The sequence below is a fragment of the Lethenteron reissneri genome, chromosome 25, assembly GCF_015708825.2.
Source record: "Lethenteron reissneri isolate LAM-NWPU_2019-01 chromosome 25, ASM1570882v1, whole genome shotgun sequence".
In the NCBI taxonomy this organism is placed as follows: domain Eukaryota; kingdom Metazoa; phylum Chordata; class Hyperoartia; order Petromyzontiformes; family Petromyzontidae; genus Lethenteron; species Lethenteron reissneri.
The window spans coordinates 18432866-18457575 of NC_083803.1; the positions used below are offsets into that span (position 1 = coordinate 18432866).

The following is a 24710-nucleotide window of genomic DNA, read 5'->3' on the forward strand; positions in this document are numbered from 1 at the left end:
TTAGCACTCATATATCGTACAGGGTTCTTACCTTTAGATTGCTAGTTCACCAGCATTGATCCAAGCAAGCCTGAATGCTGAGGAGACAATGTATATTGAAAGTGGCCCAGAGTTTGCTCGTCTTGAATCAATGCTGCAGAAATAATGCACTCCCAGAAGGCCGTGGGTTGTGGAAGAAATACTTTTATTTTTATGTGAAAAGACAGAAATATGATCAAGACATTTTGCTATATGGATAATAGTTGTGTGTATAGTGTGCATGCTTGTAAATGTGTACAATGTGCATGTTCGCTTTGTGGCTATGTGGGTTTCTGCATATGTAAATGTTGTTTATTGTGTATGTCGAGTGGGAATAGTATGCTGTCTGCCACTGTGTATGTGTATATGGTGTATTTGTGATTGTGTTCTGACACTGTGGGGAGCTGTGGTGCAGTGGTTCGTGTACCGTGCTGCAAATCCAGCAACCTGATATTCAATCACAGATTCACAGCCACGACTATCATCAGTTGAGATATTAAAACTGGTTCCAGGCGCTCCCCTAGGTGTCGGTCTTGATAGGTGCTGTCTGGTAGCACTTTTCTTTGTTAGCACACTAGTTTAGTTCACGACCACACACACCACTGGCCAGAGGTGTTGTGTGTGGTATAACTGAATACAGATTGGGTATCTTCAAGGTTTATTCGGACAAAAATAGGTACCTACCTGAAAATGTGAACAAGCAACCAAAACGTGCATGTCATGATCTTATCACCCGTAATAGGTGCTCGTTAACAGCATTTGCTCCAACAGACTCCAGGTAGTCCCCGAATTACGATGGAGATGCGTTACGATGACCCCATCGTAAGTCGGGGACTCTCTGTATACTACTGTTGCTTCAACATAACTCGAGAGTAGTTTCAACATTTATTGTCTCATTGGCAACCAGACTTGTATGAACCAATGTTGGTGAACTGCCAGATCTTTATAGGCAAAATATACGTTAGATGTGGGTCCTAGTGTGATGCAAAGCTATATAATACACTACACATCATTAACAGGTAATGTCGTTGTGGAGAATAAAATTAACAATGTAAATAAAGAGACGATAAGGCTCAATGTAAATGGTGAACCTTTGCGTGTGAATATGTATGGAAGAGGCATGATGGTTATGTAGGGTGGGGTGTTCAACAGACAGGCTGCTGTTGGAACTTTGCCAAACCAAACTGCAGCATGAATGAAATCGGCAAAGCCATACAAAGATCCCCCATATAGCCTTAACTGACTGTTGAGGCAAGTGCTGTTAGCAAGTACCTATGAAGGCCGGCACAGCACACAAAGGGGTGGGTGACCAGCACAACAGACACACAGAGAAAGACATACGAGGGCAAAGTGGGGGGGGGGGGGGGGGCATACAGGGAGGACGCTGGGAGCGGCTTTTAGGAAAATAATAAACAGCCCACATGTTGCAACCTGCAGCCCGAGTGACTTTCATAAGCCTTAGCCTCAGTGTTTATCTAGCAAACACACAAGCGAGAGCACATGAAATCATCATTTGCCAGGAAATTAAGGCAGATGTGTGTCCTAGTGGTCAGTGCTCTTGCTACTAAGCCTCTGCGTGGAGGAGACAGTGTGCAATCTGGGGATTTAGCAAAATGTACTGCATTGCAAGATTGTAAGGTGGCGGCGGCGGCTTGGGGAAGCTTTTATCCAGAATTGGATTGATCATGACTGATGATGACAGTTTCGTGTGCAATATTGAAAATTCATTTACAGCAGTAAATAATGTGATTGTGATGAAGTCAGAATATCAAGTTTGAGCATTTAATGATTTCGATATTTTCTGTTTTTTCAGGTCTCTCACTAATAGTGGGACAAATCATCAAAACCATTTGATTTTTTCTTCCTTTTCAAACTCAAATTAGAATTGAGGTGGTGCTTATCCCCTGTTTACAGCCCTGAGCCAATCGTGGAAATTACACATTTCTCTGGTGGGGGCGTATATAACCATAGGACAAACACGGTTGACTTCCCCATTCAGTGGTGTTCATTTTATCAACCTCGAGGGACAATGTACTGATTCAACCCCCAACTAGGTTTTGAACTCGCAACTTTAGGATTTCGAGCCACTCGTTCAACTGCTTCTTCTTCTTTTGTTTGGCTGATGTAGATGCAGAGCAACTATGATTTCACATTCAGATGGTCAAGCCCAATAACCGCATCAGGAGTAGCAGAGTGTATAGCTGTGATGTCTCCTTGGTATTTGTGATTCGGGTATTGCATCGTTATATGTTGTATGGTCACTGGAGAGTTTTAAGTTTCCATTCGTACAAAAACTCTATCGCTGAGCCACCTGGACTATTGCAATACCTTGTTTAACAGAATTCCAACTAAACAACTTCTCTCTCCCCCCCTCCAGCCGATCTCTCCAGTGCTGCTGCGGTGGTCCACTTCCTGCCCCGCCTCCCCCCCCACTTCTCTCTTCCCCCCACTGCCGAGGCCTACTATATAACCTCGTGCCACGGCAGATCTCTCGCCTACTTCAGCAGTTTTTTTTGCTGTGGTTGACCCACCTGATGACGATTGCTTGTGTTGCGATCGAAACGTCGTGATTTATTTTATTTTTCTACCTACGTGACTTTACCGAAAGAACCAAAGAGTATGGATTCCTGCAGTCACGAAAGCTTCAATGATAAAGTAATGTAAATTTACCCCAAAGTCAGTTTAACACGTAGTGCTGTACTAGTGACGAACTGGAATGTTCTGTTTACGTGATGACCCTTACTAGTTGGCTGTGTCGGGTGGTGGTGGGTTTTAATGACACATGTATATATTTATGCGATCTAACCCAAAAAAAAACTTTACCCCAGAGTACCAAAAACTACCACAAACTACCACAAAGGGCCTCCGCACACAAAACAATGTAGATGTGGGGAGCTTTAGTGTAGCAGTTAGCGCATTATGCTTCAAATCCCACGGCCCGAGTTTGATTCCTGCTATTATCTGAACCGATGCTTGGCCTCCCCTAGGTCAACTCAGCATCATATGAGGACCTGATGCGATGTGTAAACATCACAACTAGTGATGCTGGCCACCCACTCCCTCACGTGCTGTGCTGACTTTCATAGGTGGTCGCTAACAGCACTCGCCCCAACAGTATGCTAAGGCTACAGGATGGGATCTTTTTCTTAAAACAGTGGAGGTGCTTGAGTTTGCAAAAACGAGTCAAAAAGCCTGGCACTCTCCTAAGACTGCAAGACGCAGCAGCAGCAGCGACGTAGGCCTACAAACTCCCGTAGTCGGCCCTCAAGCTCCCGTAGTCGACCCTGACGACATTGCCAGACCACTAATCAGCAATTCACGAGCACTGATCGACAAAAACAAAAGACAGCAAGTTTACTAAATACTCTACCGCACTCTTGACCACTCTAACCTCCGCATTCTCTGGTCCTTTCTCAACCTGGGAATTCGACGCTAGTATTGCCCAGATAAAATCCGGTAAAATCGCAGGCCTTAGTAGGATATATCCTAAATGCATGAAGAACTTAGGACTATGCACTAAAAAAATGGCTTGCCAATTTCCTCACTGACATCCACTCCTGAGTTGTGGTACCAAAGGAGGTGTTCAGATGTTCAAACACCAAATAGACACCGATTGCAAGGCATCAAGTCATCATTTTGATACTAACAAAAAATGATCCCATAGATACCATTTTTCTAATAAAACTTTCTCTTGAAAAAAACCTATGTGCGAACATACGCCGGAGTTTACTTCAGAGCTACTCTAGTATTAATAACCACAGGGGCTTCCAACTGCAATCACTCGGCCAGCCACCCCTTCTACAAAACATCAAAACAACACCAGCTACAATTCCTCTCAAGATAAAGATGTTATATTCTCTCTCTTGGGTCTAATTGTAGCAAAACAAAAACGTTCACATTATGCACGAACCTATTTAAAATTGTTGCTTTTTTCTCAATTAAATGGTATGATGTTAATGTCCGCAGTGTCATTACGGACAGGGTAAATAGTTGTCCACCGAGGGGTAATTCCGCATGTGCACGCACACACACACACAGGCATGGGGAGACAATGCTCGCGTTTACTCTAATGACACGTCACACGATATTCCGCTTCGGGTTGCGTTATTGCTTGCTTGATAAAGTTACATTTATTTAAAGCTTTATGAGACCATTTTTTGTCGTTTTTTGTTTTCTGGATTTTTTTGTCAGACCTGAATACTATCCATTCATAGTGGCAGAACAGCAGACCACCCAGAGAGACATTACTGTAGCAAGTAATCTCAAAACACAAAACTACAGCTGAAATGACTGCTCATTATACTCCAACGGAAAAACGCAATTTGCCTGTGCATAATTAAATATATGCACGTGTGTTTATGCAGCCTATACTTTTCTCATTTTTCTGCTTTAGCTCAATTCATCATTTATCGTACAATGTATGGCGATGTGAAGTATTCCCATGAAAAAAATACTTATTGTCTCCATGTACTTCTATCTGGTTATAACACAAGATGAGGCACTCATTGGACTCTCAGGCCAATGGCACTCACAATAGGTTAGTTCGGACTCTGGGCAATCTGTTGATTACTAAAGGCAGATGAGCCTCAAACAGTCCAATAGCATGTACAAACATTGAGAAAAGAGTGGAAGTAGCCTGATGTATTGTTCCGGCCACGTACCACCACACTGCTACTACTAGGGGACTTCATTGCTGAGGTAGGAGCTAAGTATGGTGAGCATGGAATAGGACATACTTATATTGGAATCAGGTTCTGTGAGATTTGCAGCAGCAATAGATTCATTATCTGTACCACAGTTTGAAGAGAAGTCACAAGCTGACATGGAGATCATGCAATGGTAAGACTGAGACTCTTGATTGGTTACATTGCAACCACGCAACATCGGACATGTTTTCTTAAGACCAAAGTTAACACGGCTGCAGAAATTGTTTGACTTTTGCAGATATATTTGTCAGTAATGACTGGGTGCTTCCCAGCCACACAAATGGGCAGTTGAGAATTGGGGACAGGTAGAATAATAGACTGGTCAAAGATGAGAACAGGACCTTGCAGTGATCAGGGTTCTCTTAATTGTTATTCAAGGATATTTAATATACTATTTGATATTACTTGATATACAGGGTTGTAAATATGTAGTTCTAGTATGTATAGCTAAGGGCACATATTTTGAATGTATTTGTTTTTGAACCTAGGCCTACAAAAATGAGCATGTGCGGGTTTTCAAGGGTGCTGATCCAAATTACATTTTCAAGAATGAAATTTGTCAGATACTTTTTTAAAGAGTGTCAGACTAAGGCTGATAGCATATTTTAACTGCTGCATTGCTAGAGGTAAATACTTTTGATAATAAAATAATATTCAAGTGTTTGCTGGGTTACATCTGCCTCTCAGGTCCAAACGAACAACATTTAAGGTATTCATACTCTTAGGTTTTTTCGGTAAAGTCACGTAGGTTAAAAAATCAAATTAATAAAAGTAAGATAAAAATCACGACGTTTCGGAGGCAACACAAGCTTCCGTCTTGATACAGCAATCGTGCTGTGACGGTTCCACCTGAAGACGGAAGCTTGTGTTGCCTCCAAAACGTCGTGATTTTTATTTTACCTTTATTAATTTTAATGTTATTTTTTACCTACGTGACTTTACCGAAAAAACCTAAGAGTATGAATCCTTGCAATCACGAAAGCTTCAAATCTAAAATTTAAGGTCCCTACTCCATGAGACATGCATTCGTCTGAACGCACATGCATGCGTGTTTGTGTCACCGGGATTTGGACCCCAGCTTGATGTCTCTCCACTGCTGTCCAGCGCTCCTCCGGTACTCCTCCAGCTCCTGTGTAAAGTACAATATGTCAGTTGTCATCGTCATCATTTCCTGCACTATTACTTTCATATAATCTGTTCAAACGTTGCCTTACTTTAATCAGATTTTGACGAGTCAATTAATCTATTTTGCAAGCAACCCCTGCGTCTCCCTTCAATTAGTCCACAAAAAACAGAAAAATCAGTAAAGCCCCGGCTAGTAGTCTGATTGTGGGGAGTCCTGGTCCAGCTGAGTCTCAATTCTAGGAACACAGGGTCGAGGTCGCTAGGGTTTTTATACTGGAGTGTTATTATTCTTTCATATGCAGAGGTTTTTTTCTTGGTACTCTGGTTTCTTTCTGCATGTAAAACATGAACAAGGAATTGGCAGAACATTTCATTGCACAACCTCCATAAAAATGAGTCTTGAGACTCAAGGAGCCTCTGGTGGATGGAGGACATCAAACATCCAATAAGAAAGGAAGTCCAGCATGAGGTGTTCACCTGGTCCTTCTGGGCTCGCATGGCATCCACGGCCAGCTCTGCGTACTGCTTGTCCTTGGCTGGGTCTCCGTCTTTGTCCCGTCCATCCACCTCCTGTATGGATAAGGATGAATTCAAGCGGCGCTCAGCGAGCATCATTATCCTTATCTAACCAAATCACAGAACATTAAAATGCATTCCAGTTTTATTTCCATTTGTATAATAAAGTGCTGTATGTAGCATTACTGAAACATATTTCTGTGGCTCCAAAGCCATAATAATGTTTTCCCATTCACATTATTGTTGTGTTACTGGCTAAGTGGCTTGTCAGTAGGGTCAGCGGCTTGCAATCAAAATGTTGCAAGTTCAAATTCTGGGTGGGGCTTGGCTCAGGCATAATATAATGGGATCGATAAATAAGTTCCACTTTGTTGGAAAATTAACACTTGGTTCTCCTATGGATAAGCTTGTAGACTAAATAGGAATGCAGAGTTTTCACCACTTGCTGGAGATGAGCATCGCCGCAATGCTCATTTCAACAGAAAATCACTTTGACTACTTTTTTTGAGGAGATAAGTTTAAAATATCACGAACAATTGCAGCTCACCTCTTGTGGAAATATGGCCTTGTAAGATTTCTCCCAGAGCTCCATAGGGCTGCGTGCGTGAATGCGACCCATTTCCTTCTGAGAGACGGGTGGGCCACCTAAGAGGGGGCACAGATTGTGTCTTGAATGTGTGCCTATACCAAGTTATGCAATACCCGATCACTACTACTTAAGATTTGTTTTATTTAGCGGTGTGTTAAAACGCTGACAGTCACTTGCTCAATTAACTATACAGTAAATTGATTTGGTCGCTTGCCCATTTACTCACTCCAGCATTACGGTAAGACCTCTCTTAACGTGTTTTCCATATAACGCGGTTGTTCTATGAGGAAACACTTTTTGTGCAACATGTAACGTGCCCGTTATAACGTGGAACGCACACCGTTTTCTGACCAGTCAATGTAGAACTATTTTCTTGAGATGTGAGGCTGACTGGTAGGATACAGTACATGGAATAATACAGTAACAGGGCAGCATACCCTCAGTTATTTGTACCAGTATCTTACTGTGTGTGCGTATATTGTATCTCGCCAAACTTTATCATTACATTATTTATAGCGACATTGTTTTCATTCAACACGCATCTACAGCGTTAAACAAAGACTTACTGTACTCATGTACATATTAGTCTGCACACAGGTCAACTCAGCCTTAAAAATACTACTTGTTTCATTGTATAAACATCAGCAATGGGGAGGCAAGTAGGTTAGGATGGGCACTGTACTAATCCTACATTCTTAAGTGCCATGATAACGTGATAATTGTTTTTTTACCCTTCTATCTGGCAACAAAACTGACACCTTTTTACAAGGAGTCATGTTTGCATAGACCGCAATACCTGCAGTCATAATACAAACAAAAGACATAACTCTGATAATGTGCACTGTCCTTGAAGTTGATTGGTCCACACCCGAGACAGCTTTCCTTAGAGCCTAGTCTCACATGGGTTGGACCAGATGACGCCAAAAGGCGCAATCCCTGCGTATTGCGATCTATGCAAACATGACTCCTTGTAAAAAGGTGTCAGTTTTGTTGCCAGATAGAAGGGTAAAAAAACTATTATCATATTTTTACTGGCAAATGAGGTTCCCATGGTGCCATGCTAACCTTAATATTTGCTCACTCAGCGCCTGCCCAAAATGTCACCAAGGCTGATACAGGCATCGACGTCGTATGTTGTGTATGTCACACACAATGTCTGTGTACCGATATTCTGCAGAGAGTCTGATCCTGCTTGAATCATGAGTGGCTTCCCATAGTCGGTGACGCTGACTCTCCTGAAGAGAACAGAGCACGTGTCCTGCTCAGCCACTCACTCTCTCCACACTGCATTGTAGTGCCAAGCACACTGGATGATATATACACACACTGCATTGTAGTGCCAAGCACACTGGATGATATATACACACACACTGCAGAAATCAACATCCAGCCAGGTGGCTCAGCGGTAGAGTGAGTGGCTCACAATCAGAAGTTTGAAAGTTCAAAACTTGATGGAGGGCTATCTCAAACTATCATCCCTCTGGGATCAATTAAATACTACCACTTTGTGAACAAGTGAACAGTGGTTGTCCTATGACTTGCCCCCTGCTTAGGGATGTGAGAGATGAGCACCACCTCAATGCTCATTTGAGCAGCACATCACATTTGTGAATCAACTGGCAGGTCACTTGTGGTGAGTTCAAAAGTTTGGCTATGCAATTATTATTGCCACTTCACAGTCTGCAAAATGAGATTAACCTGGCAAAGCTGCACTTCTGTAGCCTTGCAAACACTAGGTCGCTAGTAATGGATAATTCCCACCATTGGCTTAGTTTAGCCAATGAAGCTAATGACCACTCAATGTTCATTTAAACATTAGTCACCTTGACTTTAAGTAAGTGTACTTATCCAAATAAGAATCTTAATTATCTTGGATGAATCCGATGAGCTATGAAGCTCTTTTTCAAAAATGTCAGTGTTTGTGGGTCAGCAAATTACAACAAACTACAACAAATTATCGGAGTGCAAAGTAAAGAAAAGGTAAGGAAGTCACTAAAATTTTGACTTCAAACTTTCGTGACTGCAGGAATTCATATTCTTTGGTTCTTTCGGTAAAGTCACGGAGATAGAAAAAATAATAAAAAATAAAGTGAATAAAAATATCACGACGTTTCGATTGCAACACAAGCAGTCGTCATCAGGAAAAGGGGTTAGCCTCTAAAGGAAAACTGTTTATAAAGGTTTGGAGATGGGCGTAGCCCAAGTGTATCAGCAGCACCAGCAGCATGCGTGGGGTAGCAATGCCAATGCAGCAGCAATGCCAATGCAGCAGCAATGCCAATGCAGCAGCAATGCCAATGCAGCAGCAATGCCAATGCGGCAAAGGGCCGCCAGGAAATCACTGCACCCGCTCCACACACCACACTGCTGACGGTGAAGGTTGATTGACAAGACAACACAAGTCAAGTCATGACCCAAAGTGGTTGATGACATCCTTTCCAATGATTGCTGAGTCTACAACCTTCCTCTCGGTTGAAATCATGTCTGTGTCTATGGATGGCTTCATGAACGAATCTTTGTTGATGGCCAGTAGGCTTGCAAAGTACCATCGTCTTTGAGAAATCAATTTCGTGTGAGCCAGCCGCACTAAAATAACCGTGTTCGTGAACATAAGGGAGATTTGAAATACGTAAGGACCAATACTTCTGCCGTGGCTGATCATTATTTTAATGCGGCTGGCTCACACGAAATGTATTTCTCTAAGACGATGGTACTTTGCAAGCCTACTGGCTATCAACAAAGATTCGTTCATGAAGCCATCCATATATACAGACACAATTTCAACCGAGAGGAAGGTTGTAGACTCAGCAATCATTGGAAAGGATGTCATCAACCACTTTGGGTCATGACTTGACTTGTGTTTTCTTGTCAATGAACCTTCACCGTCAGCAGTGTGGTGTGTGGAGCGGGTGCAGTGATTTCCTGGCGGCCCTTTGCTGCATTGGCATTGCTGCTGCATTGGCATTGCTACCCCACGCATGCTGCTGGTGCTGCTGATACACTTGGGCTACGCCCATCTCCAAACCTTTATAAACAGTTTGCCTTTAGAGGCTAACCCCTTTTCCTGATGACGACCGCTTGTGTTGCGATCGAAACGTCGTGATATTTTTATTCACTTTATTATTATTTTTTTCTAAGTGACTTTACCGAAAGAACCAAAGAATAAGTCACTAAAAATAAATAAAATATATAAGTACAATTTGCATAAGTACATAAATTCAGACATCACTGCAATTCACAACCATCCTAAAATAAAGTTTGCAGAAAAAAACAATCCGAGTATAATGATTTTTCAATTGTTATGCTCGTGATAAACGGAATCGCGTAATAATCAATTACTGCTGAATCATATACGAGGCATGGGACTGGTTTATGGAAACTCCTAAGCCACTTAAGCCACATGCACCACCCTGGCAAAAAGATAATGTGTGCTTTATATTATAACATTGTGAATGACAATCATTGAATCACCGACAAAAATTCAGCTGTTTGTCAAACCACTCACCCAAGCAAGGTGTGGTAAGCCAGATGGTTGATCACATTCCGTGCCCGATTCATTAATGCATCCATTTTGTTGCTGCAAAACTGAAATACAAAAACCCAGCATACTCTTTGGTTCTTTCGGTAAAGTCATGTAGGTATAAAATTAAATACATCACGACGTTTCGGGCGCAACACAAGCGTCCATCATCAAGTGGGAAAGCATGGTGTGCTGCTGAGGCAAATTGCAGATTGCCTCAGCAGCAGACCATGCTTTCTCACCAAGAACCAAAGAGTATGGATTCCTGCAGTCACGAAAGCTTCAAATCAAGATTAAAAACCCAGCACTTACGAGATTGCATAAAGGCGCCTTGAGACATTATTGAAAGGCGCCTTACAAATAAATGAGCAAAAATTAATTAATCTCGCATAATCAGCGAAGGGCCGCTTCATCACGTTGACGTTAAACCCGCTACCACCTGAAACAACCAATTAGTAAGGTATGTTATGTAAACAAAACATGCTATTCATTACTCGTTCAATACACCGGTGTGTTGGAGAGTAAACCCATAACATTTGCAATTCAAGTACAACGTTTCGCCAGTAATTACAACCAGCCTTATCAGGAGACAGCCAGAGTTGTGGAGAAATCCCCCTTCTGTTTCGGTCTTAAATAGAGAGGAGGGATAAATGTGATGTTGTCCCTTGTGAGCCAATCGGGTGCGAAGACTGGGGGGGAGGGGGGGGTGTTCATATAAATTACAATAGATATATATTATTGGTTTGGTTATTCATAGTTAATATACATAGATAATGTATGTACATCACGCATGAATATTATGCATGTACATTTTGAATATACATTACTTATGTAAATGTTTCAGTTTTTGGGTGCAAAAACCACAATACCTGTTATTGGCTGCTCACAGTTAATCACCATCGACGTATGGTGACCACTATAGGGCATATAGTTAAATAGTTTATTACTTGATAATATGCTTCAAAGCAGCATAAAGCCTGTAGCTATTATAACGGTTATTTTTATTTATTTATCTGAATTTCAATAGATTATCTGATTAGTCTTGGCCAGTAGTAACTAGTTTTGCACAAAACCTCAACATCGAACTCGGGTCGCCAGGTTCGTAGCGCAGCATGCGAACCACTGCACTACCATACCATACACACACAACAACAACCGCCGTTCGCCACGAAGTGGCGGTGACATCAACACAGTGATAGTGCTAGGTGCATTTTGAGGCCACGTGAAGTGTTGAAGGCTCCATACTCTTGGTTCTTTCGGTAAAGTCACGTAGGTAAAGAAAATTTAAAAAGTAAATAACATTAAATCACGACGTTTCGATTGCAACACAAGCAATCATCATCAGGTGTGAACACCACAGAGAGATGCCAGGAGGCTATATAAGTCAAAGAGGGGGGGGGTTGGGGGGGAAACGGAGGGGGGGGCGAGGGGGAGGGCGCCTCGTGGACGCCAGGGATTGGGAACGCAAACATGGGCGGGTGGGGGGGGGGGGGAAGTAGAGGGGTGACGAGCTGAGTTAAATGGGCCCAAGTAATCGACCACAAAAAGTAGCTAATTATAATTTTTAATAGAATGAATCAACAAATCATCGTAGCTCTTGTAAATATAAAATGTTGTAGGCCTCGACAGCATCCACAGTCATTACTGTCATTACCTTGTCTCAGAGCAAGGATTACATGATCGTGTTTTCTGTGCTGACTTACCAGCAGCGTAGCCACATTGTAGTGAGCTATAAAGCGCATGGTCTTGCTGATCACCTTTCGCTTTTCCGAGTCAAAGTTCTGTTGTGCATAAATTGACATTTTGTTCAAAATTACACACAGAAGACACCTCATCACCATCACCATTAAAACTGCCTTTATTCGAAATAATATGGGATAACATTTTGGTCAGTGGCTCCTTTAAAGAGAAGATGCTTTATTAAATGTCCATTTCTCAAAACAGCATATTTATTCTGTTATAAGACAAAAATAAAGATAACGTTGTGTTAAAAGTGTGCATGTATAGAATGACCTGATTTCCTACACCTCCGATGACCACGGTTGGCTACGTACGGTGTGAAATATATTAAACATATATACAATGCAGTCCCTTTGTTTCATATTTTAACGCTTTCTGGCAAAGGTTGAATATGTTAATACATTATATTTGTCTGGCCATCTGTCTGTTTACTCAATGAATACTCTACATCTCTGCACACGTGTACAAGGCATGATGCTTAGTCATCATTTTAATTATACAAATGCATTAACTAGCCTGACAGTAAAGTATTGACTTTTCAGTTCCAATATGGTATGTAATTTGTAAGTTAAGTCGTCTCTACAGGCAAATATGAGCAGGAAGGCGAGATGTAAAAACCAAGTGAGTCATACCTGGAAGATGTCATATTTCATGCCAATGATTACCAGGGGTAAGGGAAATGGGTCAACCATTGCCTTATCCTAAAAACAGAACCACACAATTAGATTGGTATTATTAAAATGTCAGCATATGGGTCAACATATAAAATGCGAATAAAAACACGTGCTGTGGCACGCACGTGCGCCAGTACCGAGTGTTCGCTGCCCAGACGCTCAGCAGCCTGTTGTCGGAGGGCATCGGCCGCATGCTTCTGCGTCTTCGCGAGCTCGGCGATTGCGGACACGGCGTGTGTACGGGCGGCTCTGAGCAGATCGTCGAGTGTCCTCCAGAGCTGGCCGGGCTCCGATAGGTCCAGCACCAGCACCACGGACAGCGAGCTGCATTTCATAAAGAAGCACCAGTGAGGTGGCCCCGTAGTTCAGAGGCGGCAGCGCTGAGGTCCTGGGTTCGAATCCAGACAACCTGCATGTGATTAAACAGTGTTCTCAAATGTAGAGAGTTAGTCTCAGACCAGTCAACAATGACTTCCATAGATTCACATAGACTGAGTTGTGATTAAACCATGTTCCCAAGTGTGGAGAGTCTGATGGTAAAATCTGGTTCTGTACTTAATTTTGAGGATCTCTGTTGTTAGAAAGTCCTGGCCAGATGTAGTTACATAAGGAGAAAGAGTTTCTGCCTTATGTTTATAAACCTCATTTAGGTAATGCCATTAGTCAATAAGGCAAGTAGAAATGCTTTTTAAATGTATATACAAATGTTATATGTTAATTAGTATAATCATGATTATTAATATCGATGCAATAAATTTGGATTGTTTATGTAAAGCAATGTGTTACAAATGACGGTTGTGGGTGTGCACAGCACCTCAGGTTTGATGGGACTATGAAGATCTTGATGAGGTCAGTGAGGAACGTTCCACCTCCCAGCTCCCATACATGAGCCACATCCTTTACCTGGAACAATTAAATTATAATCAAAGCTGCATTAAGATGCCTTCATTCAGTCGTAGACTAACAAGGAACTGTACTTTTTTTACGTGTAATATTCACATATAAACCTACACTTATAAATAGCCATACTGTCCAGGGCAGTGCGTGTAAACTCAAACTTTTAAATAACAATTAATATTTAATTCGTTTCTTGAGTGAATTGATAGCTCAACCATAGAGTGAGAAGCTTGCAATTGGATAGCTCCAAGTTCAAATCCTTGTTGGAGTTCAGCCGGGCAGTAGTGGCTACGCACGCCTGTAGCGCTGTGAAGGCAGCGTAAGTTGGTGGATCACATAAGTGTTGTGAAACTCCCTTCCCATGGGTGTCGAGGTACCATACCCTGGCTCACCAGGGGAAGCAATACATCAAGTGGATTAATCACCCTTCATTTCCATCTGTACAGGGATGGTGTTGCCCCCTTGTGCCCATGCGTCTTCTCCGGGTGTTGCTGTTTCCTCTCAAATGTAAACATTCGTTAATTGGCTGAAAACGTCTAAAAATTGAAACCTAACACAGGGCCCTCCTAAAAAAAGAGTCCTACGACTAAGTGTGGCTCTCTTGGATAAATGAGTAAATATCAGACAACTCATCATCCTTCTGGGGTCAATAAAGTGAGAACAGTGGTTGTCATATGGATAGACTCACCCCCACCACAGAAATGGAATTTACACCACTGGCTCAGTGTTGTAAACAGCTGAGTACCAACATCATCCCCTAAAGTGACATATCTTCCCAACTGACTTACTCTTCTTAACAGTCAAATAAATGTTTTCCTTCTCTCAGTATAATCCAAAGTATCTCCCAACACATCTTTGCGAACTACTGAGATTTTTCTCCATCTTTTTTGTCAGTGTACATGTTTCTAATACATGTCAAAGCAGGCAATAATAACTGTTTAAACGCTCTCTCAAGACACATTGGCATATTGCTTCTCATCAAACAGCAATGTGGTTTGTTGCATTGCAAAACATTGAGGTATGGTGACGACTTGGGGAAGCCTTCATTAAGCAGTGGTTCATGGCTGACAATGAACAATGAGCATCTGACACTTTGATAGACTTATAGGGCCAAAAATGGTGATGAAAATGCTGAAAAACATTGCTATGGCGATTTGGCCGAATATTATGGAGACAGCCCTTTTTGAAAAAAAAATTGACAAAATAATGGGCATTAACAATTATGAATCGAGCACTCGTCTTTTTCAAACGCTTCTAAAATGGATAGGAGTCTTTGGAAACAATGGATTTGAGATGTAATTGTCGAGAACTAGCCAGATGCTGAACACACGTGTTTAAATATGTACGCATCCCCCATATGCATACGTAAAATTTGAAGGCCTTATAACTCACCTGTCCTCGTGAGTGGCGACTATAGGCGTACTCCAGTGCCGTGGTGGCCTTTGGAGGCTCATCATCCCTGCCACACACAGCCAAACCACAAGCTGACATTATGCCCACCAAAATTACTATAAAAAGTATAATAATAATCTATTACACAACCAAAAAAGCAAATAGCACATATTGTAGCTACATACCTAGGCTGCAGGCTTCAGACATGACATGAGTTGTATGCCCACGCAGTTCATTACATCAGAAGTGACAGTGCTTTGACGAAACGAAAAACTATTTTTCGTGAACGATGCATCAAACTCATGCTACAGCCAAGGTACATAGCTATTATATGAGTGGAATTTAATTTCTGGGTTGTGTCTGATTGAAAGACACTACAAACTCTGGAAGCTCACTTGTAAAACTGTTAAAGTTATTCAAGAGTCACGAAAGCTTCAAATCAAGATTCAAATAAAGATATTCATTGGGCTAAAGTCCGGTTTCATAACGATACTGTAATACAAAAAAAACATCTAGAGTATATTCTTTTATGTTGGTATTTTGTATGCTCTATTCAAAAGTGTACTATATAAAGTACTTGTTCCCTTATTATTTATAGAAAATTTTCATTGCAAACATTTCGAGTTTGCCTCAACTATAAAGGACACTGACTGTATTACGAATCTCCTTGGTTCTTTCGGTAAAGTCACGTAGAAGGGAGATAATAAAATAATAAAAATAAAACATAATAAAATAATACAAGTCTCACGACGTTTCGCCACAACGCAAGCAGCCGTCCTCAGGTGAAGAACAGGTCTGTCGGAAAGACAGCGTCTGAATGAACACCACCCAGCTTGGCAGCGTATATTTAAGCTGGGTTAGGGGAGGAAGAGCGCCTTGACAAAGGAATTTCCATATCAACAGATGAATTTAGCATATTTATGGAAAAAGCAGATATATATGTATTACGAATGTTTGAAGGTACCTTACCGATCCTGAAACCGATGAATCAATGTTGTCTTTCCCTAAAAAAAACATGCATACATTTATGATCACATTTATGAAATACACGGATATGGAATAAAATTATTCTACAAAGCAACATCAAGAGACACATGGGTAGTGAGATGGCAGAACCAGCAGGTTTATGACAAATCTGTGAAGGGGAGGTGTGGTGGTAGACTGGGGGATGATAGGCATGACAGTATAGTGCACAATCCACAATACGTACCGTATGTTTTGATTTTTTCCAAACACAAACACTGCACACACTTATGCATGTACCACATTTACACATATACACAGGTGTTTTTGCTACATTAATTTTCAAAGCATTATCTGCTAGCTTGACTTCTCAACTATCTTGACTAGGGCTAGCTCGTAGTGGTCTCAGTGGCAATTTACCTGTACATCACCACCCCACCGCCCTCCCTTCAAACAAAGGTTCCTGTGCATGGGGCCACCATTGATGAAACCTAGGCTGGGAATATTCCTTGTAACAAGCACTGAGTGGGAATGTTGATGGCATGTAATATTTCACTCAGTAATCATCTTTCAGAAGACAATAGTTGAAAACACTAAATCTGATCTTCTGCAAGTGGATTCATCGATTACAGACTCAACATATTCCTCAATAACACTCTTTTAAATGAAAAATAGATAACAGGCGATGTTTTGGGCAATGGCCATTCTTCATAGCACTGCCAATGCAGCATCACCAAATGATTCACCTATAAAAGAGCATGGACCACACCCAAGGGAAGATGCGGCAGGAGGACCCCACTTTGACTCCAGGAGTGGCTGGGTTGCTGGGGGCATGTTCAAGTTCAAGTTCATTTATTAGGTATAGCCATGTGAGCCATTCGGCTCTTGAATCGGGTGCATGGACCACACCCAAGGGAAGATGCGGCAGGAGGACCCCACTTTGACTCCAGGAGTGGCTGGGTTGCTGGGGGCATGTTCAAGTTCAAGTTCATTTATTAGGTATAGCCATGTGAGCCATTCGGCTCTTGAATCGGGTGCAACCGCAACAAACAAAAAACAAAAACATGAACAAAAACATCTTAAAGTGAATGTGACTGAGTGCAAACAGAAAATCCAAGAAAAGACAGTAAAATATTGCAGAAAAAGCACCGCACACAAAAATGTGCAAAAATCCCAGTGGGATGCAAGTCAAATAACAACAACCACAAGACAACTTAGATTAAGGCCATCAGTCTAACTCTGTACTACAACAAATAACATGGCCAAACCAAAAAACGTATCGAAAATCACCAAAAATAAAGCCATAAAAGCAATGAAACAGTGGTCATAGGAACTGTGACCGAATTTTCACAATAAACGACGTAAACAACATGTACTACCAAACTCTGCAGCCATAGATGGCTGCATGAGTCACTCCACAACAGTAGGAGCATCAGTCGGAGTATCAACATTTTTCAATGCACCTTTAAGATCAGCACACTAAATCAAAACACAGATCATACTTTGCAGCGATCATCCGGAGCGAAACATTGTATTTTAGGCCACTAAATTGCAGTGGCAGCTAGGGGTGTACAACTCCTCTAGAGCAGTTTTGAGTGAAGATCTCATAGGTAGTGATTCAAGTTGCAGTTTATTGGCAATAGCATTCCAGACCCTGGGGGCATCAATAGCTCTCTTTAATGTTACTCTGGAGTCTGCCTGGGACGACCTAAGGGCTGGGTGATATCAAAGGGACCAAGACTATCAGGAGCCCAAAGTCAGTCCGGAGAGACATGTGGTGGTTGACCCTGACCCAGGAGATAGTACGGCCTGCCTAACCAGCTGATTAATTTGGGGGGACCACAGAGTGAACAAGACAGAATCGCCTGGGTCGAGACTGCAGGCAGTGTATCACCCTCCACAGTGAATGCTGCGGAGCTGACTTCCAGTAAGGCACCGAGTAAGTTCTGTGACGACTGTTGTGGAGTCGATAAGTTACCACCAAAATTCTAGTCCTGGTAAAACTGTGGTTAATCCTAATGTTTCCATCCTACCTGCCTATGTCAGCTGCTATTTATGACTCTGAGTACATCACCAGGTTAAATATCTGTGAGGCGGCCCAGCCACAGGAGGGATCCCCGCCACCTCCGGTGGCTGTGACCGTCTCACATTGATATGCTAATCTCTCACTTTTACGTGCAAGTTCCTTCTCTAGCTCCGCCCACTTACCCTTGGGTTGAGCCCACTAAAATCCTATATAAACTCTTGTTGCAGCAGCTCGTCTATGTCAGCAGTTCTCCTGTTATATCTGTTCCACCTGATGACGGTTGCTTGTGTTGCGATCGAAACGTCATGATTTATTTTATACCTACGTGACTTTACCTAAAGAACCAAAGAGTGTGGTTAATCCCGTTGAGGTATAGATGGAACGGGAGTCTGTAATGGGACCGTTTCTCAATATTAAAATATTTACTTGGTGATTTTAAACTACTTGATTACATTTTTTGTTAACATTACATTATTTTGTAAAATGTGTATCTGGGAATCCTTCATGAGTGTGACTGGGAGGGATTGTGGTAATCTGGGCTCATTTTCATCTTAAACTATGTATATACTCTACACCATAGAGCTCGATGTACTTCCGACCATCATCAACTAGCCAGTGAACTGGAACACGTACACCAAGCTCTCAAGATGGATATTCAGACCACACAATCCGTAAAGCTATTACCCCAGCCGTTGGGAAAGAACCATCTGAGGACCCAATCAAAACCATCACCTTGCCATACATAGCAGGGGTTACTAAAAAGATTTCCAAAATCATGAGCAAACACAAGATCCAGGTTCGATTTAACACAGTACATAAAATTCGTCATCTGATCCCATCTGTGAAGGATGCGATCCCTGACATGCAATACCTCGGCGTCTATAAACTAAGCTGTGTCTGCGGCAGTAGTTATATTTGGAAAACTAAGCGACATGTCTCGGACCGTGTTCGTAAACATAAGGCAGATCTGAAACATGGTAGGACCAATACCTCGGCCGTGGCTGATCACTGTTTTAATGCGGTGGGCTCACACGAAATTGATTTCGCCAAGACGAAGTTACTTTGCAAGCCCACTGGCTATCAACAAAGATTTGTTCATGAAGCCATCCATATATATAGATGCCAGAGGTGGGACAAAGTCATTGTTATGCAAGTCCAAGTCGAGTCTGAAGTCATCAAATTCATGACTCGAGTCTGACTCGAGTCCAAGTCACATGACTCGAGTCCACACCTCTGATAGACGCAGACACAATTTCCACCGAGAAGATGGGTACAAACTGAGCAATCATTGGAAGGACGTTATCAACCAGTTTAAGTCATAATTGGCTATGATGTTCCCATCCTACCACCTTCCGATGTTAGTTGTGCTTTACGCCCATTTCAAACTTGCGCTTTCACAGTCACATCGCGCGCCGAACCCTTGGTTGCGGCTCTGCGATCTGCCATTAACCTGCTAATCTCTCTTTAACATGCTAATTTTCACCTGGCAACCCTTTGATTGGTGGAAAATGAACCACCGCCGGGCTCTCTGCCAAACACTTACATTATCATTGGCCGCTGACATTTGGGCTACGCCCATTTCAAACCCTTATAAAACAGTTTCCCTTGGAAGCTAACCCCCCTTTTCCTGAAGACGACCGCTTGCATTGCGATCGAAACGGAGTTTTCTGTTATTTTTTATTATTTTCTTTGAGCCTATCTACGTGACTTTACAGAAAGACCCAAGAACATGTATATGCACTGGCAGGGAGCTGTACACGAACGCCCTGAGGTTCCCTCACCCTTATATCACTTTTGTCCAATCTAGAAAATGATCGTACTTTCCCACAGTTCATAATCCTTCATTTAATCGCCTTCAATGCCCCTAACGGACCTCAAACAGTCCCCTCATTTACCTAATGTCCGAGGCTCTCATTCTTAAAACTCCCTCAGCCAATCAGGTTGAATCGCTCTACGCCCCACCAATCCGGTGAGTGCCTGCGTTTAGCCAATTGCAAGAGCGGAAGGCAGAGCAGGCACTGCTGACAGCCAGCCTATAGGGGCTCACTGATGCAGATTTTGAATGCCAAAGCTGTTAGGCTCTTTACTCTTTGGTTTTTTCGGTAAAGTCACGTAGGTTAAAAAAGAAAACAAATAAATTAAATCACGACGTTTCGGAGGCAAGCCTCCGTCTTCAGGTGGAACCGTCACAGCAAATTTACTGTCTCAAGTGAAGAGCGTTCTCAGAGACACGACCTTATATACTGGGTAAGGGGAGGGGGGAGGAGCCAGGGTGGGCCGTGGGGGGGGGGTGTAAGCTGGTGAGGGGGAGGAGCCAGGGTGGGCCGTGGGGGGGGGGGGTGTAAGCTGGTGAGGTGACGACCAGTGCTGCAACTGCGGCTGCGCCTGTAGCTGCAGCCGAGGCCTTGTGATGTAGATGGCGTAAGTAGATAAGAGAGCAAGGGTTACGCCGCCTTTTGTTATGCACGCCGGTGGGTTTATTTGTTTTCTTTTTTAACCCACGTGACTTTACCGAAAAAAACAAAGAGTATGGATCCTTGCAGTCACGAAAGCTTCAAATATAGAACTGTTAGGCTCTGTTATTTAAACCGGCAAATTAATTAATAAATGAGGCATATATCCTGATGACGTTCGAATTCTCATTTCGAGGTAATGTAAAAGCCTTTGGGCCCTCATTGAGACTAACCCTTAGTCTGGCTAGCTGAGGTTTTACTGTATTTATTTGCCATTGCGGCACTGGATAGCTCTTGGTTGGATGACTATAAATACAAAACAAGTGTGTAGCTGCTGTGGAGATATATTATTAATGGGCAGTGCAGCAGAATCCATTGTTTTACAGTACTATGCTCCACAATTAGTGCTACTCACATTCAAAAACCGGCAATAACCAGCATTATGAAGTACAGTATACTCGATTATCCGCGTGCGGTTTATCTGATTTGCGGATTAACAGCGCATCTGAAAATTTGACATAAAATAATCCCACATGGATTTTCCCTTAAGCCCAAATTAATCATCTAAAAACTGTTATACATTGTTATTCTTGGAAATGTGTATTACAAGTCACGTGCTTAAACCGAATGAATGTGCTCCGGTTAATCCGAAATCCACGTGATCGCCTCCACAGAATGGTAGTGGGCGGAGTTCGATGTCCATTGGCGTGGCTCTGCGCGGGAGCAGGGAAATGTCATCACTGAGCAGGCGCATCGATCGGTTGTATCATTAGTGTTCGTTCTAAATGGAAATAGTAACAATTTAAATCGTCAGTTGCGCTTAATTGTGAGTGATTTATCCGATCATTTAAATTGTGAGTTATAATTTATACTTATTTGTGATTTTTCGAATAGAGATCTGCAGAAAATATATATTTTTGGATAATCCGCAATTTTAAATTATCCACGGCCGTCCTCCCCGTCATTTATAGCGTGGATAATCTAGAGTCTACCGTATTGTCAAATAACCCTCTCAACTTGCAATGGATGAATGGCTGTACATGTGTGCTATGTATAACTCATGTAAAACGAGCCTTTACATCTCAACTTTAGCATGGTCGATTGGGCATCATCATCAACTTCCACACATCCATTTGGCAGGTGGCATGAATGATCAGTTGCACTCACGGCGGAGCGACTGCCCATGAAGAACACGGTGGACTCTGTGGGCTGGGCGCTCCCAGCCCCTGTCCCCTCCTGTCCACCGGCTCGAGTTTTCACCTCCGCCAAGGCAATGTCCCAGATTGTATCCCTAGCGAGACAGCACAACCAACAACAACCACCGTTCACTATTATGTGGCGGTGACGTCACCACGGTGTTTCTGCTATGCTCGGTGCATTTTGAGGCCACGTGAAGTGTTGAGTGTTGAAGGCCCGCTGGCAGGTCATGGGTTGATTGGCACATGTGCCAACTGTGTTCCCTACTATGCCAACTGTGTACGTTTAGCTGCCCGGCGTTCTGCTCATTGTTGTGAGCGGTGCTCCTCTGCCCTTCGCTGTTACTGGAGGGCGACTGCCTCCAACTCCCCATCAGCGTCCTTGACCATCCTGCTCCACAGACGCTGATCTTGACACTCCCTGCCTGGCACCAGTCATCAACAAGTCCAATCAGCTTCACATCCTTCTGAACCACATCAGTCCATATCTTTCTAGCTCTGCACAACCAAGCATCAGGTCTGACACACGGAGGTCTGCATGTCTTTACATGTCCTAATAATCGTAGTCGTGACTGGTTCTCATCTCTGTTGCCGGCCTTGAGCTGGTGGGGGGCAATTAATCTCGCCACGGTGGCGAGATGTTAACTTACTCGCCTGGTCGTGGTCATCGCTTTTATCTACCCCAAATATCGACGTCACAGACCGATTTGTCTATTCACTGTTCACTGAGGGCCTCATCACGCCGGTCAAGGCGTTTGACCATACTTCACCACGCCGGTGAAGGCGTGTAGCACAGGAGCATTGTACTGCACTGTATTAGCTCCGTAGAAGCCTTGAACGCCTGTCACGCCTGTTTGTACACGGCTGTCGCCATCCAGTCTCGGCCCTGCGAATTATGAAGAGTCATTGCCCGAAACGTCGAATATATTTCTTCCTTTACGCGTAGTTATTTACGAATGTGATGAGTTTTTGTGATGTGTGCCTGTTTCACCACTGCCAATCCAGTATCAGCTGAATCATTCCTGCAATGAGCAAACGACGACTGCCCCGTCAATGCCGTAATCGAACAATCGATAACTTAAAATTGGCGTCGGCAAGAGGCGCCGTTGCTATGGGTACGCCGGCCTTTGTCGAGCAGCGAGTTAATTTGCGTTAATAAGCAAAGGAAGGCGAACGAGCACTCACGGTTGCCGCGACATTGTTCAGGACGCGTCACTTGACACTTCGAATCGACTGCAATGCTTCAGTGTCCACAGATGACTCTGCAATGCTTCAGTGTTCACAGATGACTCTGCAATGCTTCAGTGTTCACAGATGACTCTGAAACGCGCCGAGCCAAAAGCCTTGCCCGCGCTCGCAAACTGGACTCGTGACGTACGGCCAGGCATGCCGGTGACGTCATGACGCCAACCGTCGTGACGTCATCACGCTGCGCACGTCTCGATAAGCACGGACTCTGCGATGGGGTGTCCCGTGCGATGGACGTCATCGTGCAAGTCTGGGAAATACGTGGCTACGTCATCACGCACGATGTGACGCCATCACGCACGATGTGACGCCATCACGCACTTTGGCATTGCCAAGGAGTAGACGGTGCCTGGCATTCTAGATCTGAAGCTTTCGTGACTGCAAGGATTCATATTCTTAGGTCTTTTCGGTAAAGTCACGTAGGTAGAAAATGTAAATTATTAAAAGTATATTATTATTTTTTTGTTTTACTTTTATTAATTAAAATTTCTTTACCTACGTGACTACCGAAAAACCCTAAGAATAAGGCATCTCTACATCTTAGAGTCGAATCTCTCCGCTTAAATACATAATTGAGTAGAGCTCTTTACCTCCAATGTTCTTGATGTGCAGTGCACTGATGTATTCATCTTGACTTAAAGCTTTCGTGACTGCAGGAAATCATACTCTTTGGGTCTTTCGGTAAAGTCACATAGATAGAAAAATAATAAAATAATAACAAATCACTGCTGATATATTATCTTATTATTTTTCATTCTACGTGACTTTACCAAAATACCCAAAGAGTATGATTTATTGAACTTTGAAAGAGGATAAAAGGCGCCGATCACCCAATCATGTACTGTAGCTACAACTTTTATCCAAGACCCAATTTAGCTCCAGGACGTTCCTAGGATCGTCCTCGAAACATCTGCCAATCGTGTCGAACGAGCATCAAGTTGGGCCATCCACCCCCTTTGAGGAAATCCTAGATCGATGGGCCGGCATAAAAGGAAGACGCATAATAACTTAATTGTGAGTATTGTACCTTTAACTCGTTTTCATACTGTCACTGTGAGACTGTCTTCCTCTAAGGGGCCGTCCATAAATGACGTCACGCGATTTTGGACGATTTTAGATTCCCCCTTCGTCACACGGCGTCACAAAGAGTCACACCCCCCTCAAATATGACGTCACAAAATTCTGCCCCCCCTCCCCAACATAAAACATGCTTAAAATATCTTTAAACTATTGTCATTGTAGTGTGTATTTAATGTGGCGCTGCTCTCTGATGTTGTAGGAGAAAAATGTACTAAAAAGTCTATTTAATTAAGTCGAACGTGTTGTCTATATTTATTTAAAGTTGCGCATTTTCATGTGACGTCACATTTCTCAACCCCCCCCCCCCCCCCCATCGTCACACATCGTCACAAATGTCTGACCCCCCCCCCCCCAGGTGCGTGACGTCATTTATGGACGGCCCCTAATCCCAATATACGGTTTAACTAAAATAATATGTAGTTATCGCCTACATATTTTTGTTTATGGGTTAAGAAATCCTAATCTATTTTTGTAAAAGTGAGGCCGGAGACAGGAGGGGGGCCCACAGTCGTAGCTCGCGACAGCCCCGTTGGAATTGGTGGTTGCACGCAGCTGGTGGGGGCTGTA

The 24710-nt window shown here is 42.9% G+C and overlaps 1 protein-coding gene across 3 annotated transcripts; it reads right to left on the minus strand.

The window, feature by feature from the left end:
• Positions 1–23209, minus strand: DYNC2LI1 (dynein cytoplasmic 2 light intermediate chain 1). Of its 3 annotated transcripts, none has more exons than XM_061559616.1 (14): positions 23001–23209; positions 22100–22240; positions 21787–21910; positions 16147–16181; positions 15178–15244; positions 13703–13791; positions 13026–13212; positions 12847–12915; positions 12178–12255; positions 10460–10539; positions 8119–8189; positions 6913–7010; positions 6327–6419; positions 1–5853 (listed from the first exon to the last, which is right to left on the minus strand). In XM_061559616.1, the coding sequence occupies exons 3-14, from the start codon at positions 21802–21804 to the stop codon at positions 5782–5784; spliced, it is 957 nt and encodes a 318-aa protein (XP_061415600.1). In that variant the 5' UTR covers positions 21805–21910; positions 22100–22240; positions 23001–23209; the 3' UTR covers positions 1–5781. The 3 variants fall into 3 exon arrangements, with proteins under 3 accessions (XP_061415600.1, XP_061415599.1, XP_061415598.1); XM_061559615.1 differs by having other exon boundaries at positions 22084–22240; XM_061559614.1 differs by lacking the exon at positions 22100–22240 and having other exon boundaries at positions 4–5853.
• Between the last annotated feature and the right edge of the window lie 1501 nt (positions 23210–24710).

Excerpts from the sequence above, each read along its gene's own strand:
- DYNC2LI1 (XM_061559614.1), bottom strand. Across the intron at positions 12,916-13,025 it reads GTCTGGGCAGCGAACACTCG|GATAAGGCAATGGTTGACCC; the intron begins GTACTGGCGCAC and ends TTCTGTTTTTAG. Across the intron at positions 12,256-12,846 it reads TGAAATATGACATCTTCCAG|AACTTTGACTCGGAAAAGCG; the intron begins GTATGACTCACT and ends TATGCACAACAG.